At 42.0% G+C, this 6,521-nt stretch overlaps 1 protein-coding gene across 1 annotated transcript; it reads left to right on the top strand.

The window, feature by feature from the left end:
* Positions 1-5,167: 5,167 nt before the first annotated feature.
* On the top strand, positions 5,168-6,010 carry stard4 (StAR related lipid transfer domain containing 4; the record flags this gene model as incomplete). The annotated part of the gene is made up of 2 exons (XM_084461557.1): positions 5,168-5,270; positions 5,778-6,010. The coding sequence occupies 2 exons, from the start codon at positions 5,168-5,170 to the stop codon at positions 6,008-6,010; spliced, it is 336 nt and encodes a 111-aa protein (XP_084317683.1).
* Between the last annotated feature and the right edge of the window lie 511 nt (positions 6,011-6,521).

Below are 6,521 nucleotides of genomic sequence, written 5' to 3'. Positions count from 1 at the left end.
GATTAGACATACATCTCTGTAGAATCTGTTCAGAAGGTTTTATTTTCCATCTTATGTCAAGCATTTTAAGTAATTTAATTTAACATATTTAAAATATGTATAATTTCTCTGCTGTAAAGCATTTTAGCGGCATTTTTTGTACAACGGAGCTATATAAATAAAGTTTATTAGATTTGCATTATACACATTTGTATTATTTATTTATGTATTGTTTATATTTTTGTTGTTGATAGTTTTATTAAATTTGTCAAATCTGAATTTTATTTTCATATTAAAGCAATACATAGCGTTTTCTCCGGTTTTCTCAGAACTGCGCCCCCACAGGCTCTGCGAGTAAGTGTACTGTCGTACTGTCGTAACGTTATCAGATTGTCTTTTTCTTTTTCTGGCTTCCTCTGTGATGTTTCGCTTCGGTTTTCTCACCTCCGCCATGATATCATTGAGCTAAAAAATGCATAATATCCATAAACGGCAGAATAGTTAGCTACTACTGTGTTGTTTAAGCACAACGTTGCGCATGCGCACTTCGACTGAATGCTGCGTCCCGGGGGCGCAAGTTTTAAAAGGTTATAAATGTCAATGTATTATCTTTCTGAGTAGACTGGACGATTCAGCTTACTTTTAGTAAATCTAATTGGAGAATTAGCACCAGACATGTTTGTAAAGGTCCAAATATCGGGATGTATTGCTTTAATGTTAGCTCAGACACAAATGCTGAAAAGTAGTTATAGTCAGATTCTTTGTGTAATTTCCTGCTAAAGGTTTGGGGATTATTAAAACTATACATAGGCTACTGTACATATGTTACTCTATTACCCCTTCTGGGGCATAGGCCGTCAACAAGGTTTTTTGTGTGTGGCTGTAAGCCAGCGCACCAATGATAGCAAATGTCCGGTTGTCACTCCCTCCCTCCCCGGCCTTCTCCGTCCTGTTGTTGACCTGCAGTTCTATGTTGCTACCACAAGAGGCAGTGGTCCCAGAACCTGCAGTTCTATGCTGCTACCACAAGAGGCAGATAGACTGCATTTAGCAGCAACAGGCTTAGATAGACTGTGTTCCTTGTTGAGTGTAGTTCTAGCAGTACTTATAACAAACACCTACTGCTTCTCACTGCTACTGCTTCCCACCTCAAATTCCATACAACACCTCCACAACTACTGCTCGGCCCCGGAGTGGGCTAGGGTAAGGGTTAGACACACGGTCTCCAATAAGGGGTGCATGGGGATGGCCTGGCAATCACTGACCTGCCCCCCACCGCCTCTCACCCGAGGGGGCGGAGTCTCGCCACGACACCACTATCCACACCACAGTCCCCATCTCAGCCCCTGAGTTGGCTAAAGACACAGTTTTCACAGTTGGGTGCATCTGGGTGGCCCGGAGAGCAGTACACGGTCCTTGAGGGGACAGGGGAAACCTCCCCTGTGGGCTCGAGGGGGCGGAGTCTCGTCACCACACTAATATCCACGTCAAAGACCCCACAATTAAGCCCCTGAGTGAGCTAGAGACACACGGTCTTCACTGGTGGGTGAATGGAGATTGCCCGGAGTACTGTCCGTGACCGGCTGTGACTCAAGGGGGCGGAGTCTTGCCACCACGCCTCTATCCACGCCATGGACCCTGAAACTCAGCCATTGAGTGGGCTAGAGACACACCTTTGTCCAGAAACAGAAGTTGAACCAATTGCAGCAAAATAGCTAACATTACAGGAATCATCAGTGTAACTGCTTTAGCCACTGACCGCTACCATTAATATTATGAAAGCTGCTACTCGTTGTTGTGAGCTCATGGGTTAACTGGCTATCCCGCTCTTATTGTGCTGGATTAGCATTGGAAGCATTGGTACTGATGTGTCCAGGCGACAAGACCTATCATAATTTATCAGACATTATTTCATGTCATTTCACAGCTATTTCAGTGGCATGACTAGCTTCCGTCCTACCAGTCCTGAACAGAAACAAGCCAGTCACGCACATAAGCCAGGCTTGACCTGGCCTGGTTTCCTGTGTGTCATACCCATCTCCAGTAATAAATCTAAGTGCAGAGTGGTACACAGTCTAATGGTTTCAGGGTGGAAGCTGAAGCGTGACGATAAATGATGTCTCCATAATCAAGAACAGATAAAAATACTGACTCGACAACTCTTTTCCGACAGCATTGAGGGAATCAGTGACTGCTAATTTGTGTACAATTTAGTGATGATATCTGTAAACTAGTGTAATCTAGATGTAACTAGTGCTATCTATCTATCTATATCTATCTATCTATATCTATCTGTCTGTCTGTCTGTCTATCATCTGATGGTAGTAAAATGGATCTGGCTCTTGTTAACCAATGTGTAATGTACTGTCAGTTCGAAACACGTGTTGACACGTAGCCTACGTAGCCTACACGCGCTACTGTGAAAATGACTCCTTGGTGAAAACCTCTACTATGGTCTGATATTCCGTAACGAACCTGACCAATAGGAGTATCGATAACAGCAATAACGGAAACAACAAACCTTCTGATTGGTCGAGGTAAACTGAGACAGAGACCTTCAGTGCCTCCGACCGGCACATCGTATAGGATTGTTTTTTGATTTAATACCATAGCCTAGCACAAGGCTTAGCTTGGATCTGTTGCACATCTTCGGTTATTATTTAACTATTATTGAATAATTATAACTTACCTTGTGTGTAGGTTGCTCTTGGGTGCACACTGCCGACGGATGCACCGCTCACTCTGATGGGAGATCAGGATGGAAGAATTGAGATATAGTCTACAAAGCCTGGCATAAATAGTGACCTGATCGTAAAGGTATGTTATATGATCAGATCCCCCCAAAATAAGAGCTGTACTGAGTTTGAGTTGTGTTTTCTAATATTGTCTCACTTTTATTTTTTATTTGCATGCCTGTTTGGTAAGGCAAGGCAAGTTTATTTGTATAGCACATTTCAGCAACAAGGCAATTCAAAGTACTTTACATGAGACACAAAATGCATCAAGACAAAGTGTAAGAAACACATAAAATTCATTTAAAACAAAATGCAGGAAAAATCAAATAGAGGAATAGAAGTTACAGAGCAGTGAATTATGAATTAATAATCATTTGATTTAATAAAAAGCAGCGGCAAAAAGAAAAGTCTTCTATCTTGATTTAAAAGAACTGAGAGTTGCAGCAGACCTGCAGTTTTCTGGAAGTTTGTTCCAGATATGAAAAACGGAACGCTGCTTCTCCATGTTTTGTTTTAACTCTGGGGACAGAAAGCAGGCCTGTGCCAGGTATGGTATGGTAAGACTATGTGTCTTTTGATCTGCCTTGAGATGACCAAAGTAGCCTATTTTACCATCCAAACAAACAGCTGCTGTTATCATTCATAAACTGAAGTAGGCTAAATTGCAACCACTCAATTGACTTTCCTCACGATTCAATCCATAACAACTGACATGTTGCTTTGCCTCAGGTCAACATGGGGAGCATAGAAGACCCTCTTGCTTTGACATCAAGACTCAAAAATACACTGATCTCCTACCACAATCTAGAGGAGAATGAATGGAGGATAGCCAAAAAATCTGTGAGTAAATTGATTTTGTATAATCACTGACATAATTTTGAACAATTTAATACTAATGGTGACCTTATTCTATTTCATAGAAGGATGTGACTGTATGGAGGAAGCCATCTGAGGAATTCCATGGTTTTCTGTAAGTGCTTTTCACTGGTGATCCCCAATACTGTTCTACTAGTGTAAAGTGCAAATTTAAAAATGCACTTGCCTTGACATAGTCATGTCCCCCCTTCCATTATGATGCTGGTTGTTTCGCACATTTACTATGCATGCCCGTCTGGGGCACAATAAGTAGGGGTATATACAGAATCAAACATGTTGCTATAGAAAAATATACAGTGGAAAGTCAAAAATGAAATGGAATTGTGTGTGTGTGTGTTACATTAGGTGGACAATTTTTTTTTAGCCTACAGTGCTGCAGTGTAGAATCTGGTTCTTTTTTACAGGTATAAAGCCCAGGGTATTGTCGAGGAGAATCCCAACAGAATAGTGGATTACATTCGTCCTGGACCATATCGACTAGACTGGGACAGTTTGATGACATCGATGGATATTGTGAAAACAGTTGATAAGGTCACACCTCTAACCCTTTTGATTTACATAGCTGTTTCTATGGCAACTCATTGTTAGGGGCCGGGAAGCCTCAGCTGAATCTGAGTCTGAATCTCCTTCCTAGGAAGTCTGACTTCCCATGCATGAAAAATCACCAAACTTTGCACATAGGTCCAGTCCTATGCCAAAAGTCCTCAACTGGCATTGTGGGCCAATAGTCCTGATGATGACGGTACAGCAACAAGTTTAAAACTTTAAAAAATCATAAATCAGCCCTAAGTGCTATCTTCTAAGTGAGCGGAAACTTCCATATGCTTTGAGCGGGCAGGAATTATGAAGTCCATCACTTGTTTGTTTTTTTAAACTGTAAAACCTATCAAACCCTACTCCCACATTTTTGGTCAATGGCAACCTGCTATGCTACACTACTGTACATCATCAGACTGTCGTACACAAACGATCTTCACAGATTTTTGAAATATCATTAATTGAGCCCACCCTAAACGTAGAGCATAACCAGAATGGTTTTGTGGGTCATTTACAAATAGATTATTTTACCACCCCATATGTAGAGTTTTACTAGAATTGTTTTGAAGGTCATCTGCACATTGTCTATCACTCCGTAAAAGACAGTTCTGAGCTGTCACTCAGTAAGAGACAGGCTGTGGTTTCAAGGGCCTAGTAAAACAAGTCATCCTAACATTACGTCTAGTTTGAGGAAGCATTTTAAATCCCAGGATCGCGTCTCCAAAGCAACCACACATATATGAGCCTTTTCCTATATCTGGTTTAAGTTGTGGTCTTATAACTCTGAAAAATAAAAATATTATACTCAAAATACTCAAATCAAATGCATCAAAATGCCTAGCCCCGAACCAGTGCTGCGCAGCAGCTGTAATTAGCTTTTGTTTTTTCTTTTGCCACTTGTTCACTACTATAATACTACTTTAATATTGGAAGAGATGGCGCCTGTCTCTATTTTATCCAGTAAGGAAAGAGGCTTTTCGCAGTGGCATGATTCCCAGTAAAAAAGTGGATTTTATTTCTGTCAACAGAGCTGCTGTGTGATGAGATACACGACTGCTGGACAGCTGTGGAACATTATCTCCCCCAGAGAGTTCATTGATTTCTCCTACACATCAGATTTCCAGGATGGGCTTCTGTCCTGTGGTGAGTATCTGCCAGTCTTCCACACACAAACAGCCTCATGTCACTGTTTCTAAATGTCTTTAAAGATTATACTATACAGCAAAACAGCTTTGCTTTTTCATTGAAATACCAATGTTTTTTAGGCTTCTATGTAGTGAAACGCATCAATCCTGGTCGTCATTTCATCGCAAAAGTGATGTTTTTGGTCTTGTAGTAATAAATCTGGCCGTTTTAAATAAATCTGGCCGTAATAAATCCGGCCGTCGTTTTTGCCTCTAGAATTTTGTGACGTCGCACCTTTGTAGGTCCTCCTACCTCATCTCAGGGGAGCCTCTCTGATTGGAACAGGCTTCCTTCTACTGGATGTGTGGGTGGTACAGCTCTAACTGAATACAAAAAAAACACGTTTGTAGTAGTTGGGCAAAGGCTGGAATTGGACTAGATAGTAGCACTATAATAGTAGGTCCTCTAAACATCAGACTATCATAGGGCTTATTAACTGAGTGATGATTCTATGTCTTTGTACAGGTCTCAGTGTTGACTATGAGGAGAAGCATCCCAGTTTTGTCCGGGGCTTCAACCACGCGTGTGGCTGGTTTTGTGTCCCCGTAGACACAGATGGCGGCCTGGCGCACAGCCTATTGACAGGCTACATTCAGACAGACCTGCGGGGCATGATGCCTCAGTCAGCCGTGGACACCGCTATGGCCAGCATTCTGGTCAACTTCTACACTGACCTGCGGCGAGCTCTCAAAGCCTGACCAATGAAGCCTCATCTGGTCAACACACCAGTAGATTTGTTTTGATTAGTCAATAAAAAAACACTCCAGTGTGCTCCCAGTGAGTCTTAAAGATCAATTTTATCCAACAGAGGTGTTCCAGTGCAGAAAGCAAGCTCAGGATGGGATAGTTTTTGCTATCCTAGTCCTAATCCTAGTCCAAAAAATGAATGGAGGTGAATGGCCAGCTTGGCCATGTTTGGGCGCTTGTGGACCCGCCCCGTGATTCGGATCCTCTCCAAAATTTTATGAGTTCTAAAATGGCTCATGCTACACCCCTCCACTGAGTTTCCTGAAAATTGGTCTTGTAGCTTTGTCGTAATCCTGCTAACAAACAAACCATGAAACGGATCGTGGACCCACTGCGTGATCCCGATCTGCGCCAAAAATGTAATGGGTTCTATGTTGGCCCATGATACACCCCTCCACCAAGTTACATGAAAATTGGTCTGGTAGTTTTTGCGTATTCCTAGTCCAAAAAATGAATGGCGGT

The sequence above is a fragment of the Borostomias antarcticus genome (assembly GCF_949987555.1).
Source record: "Borostomias antarcticus genome assembly, chromosome: 2".
NCBI classification, from domain to species: domain Eukaryota; kingdom Metazoa; phylum Chordata; class Actinopteri; order Stomiiformes; family Stomiidae; genus Borostomias; species Borostomias antarcticus.
Note: the sequence above shows the minus strand (reverse complement) of the source record. Positions and strands in the feature narration are given on the sequence as shown.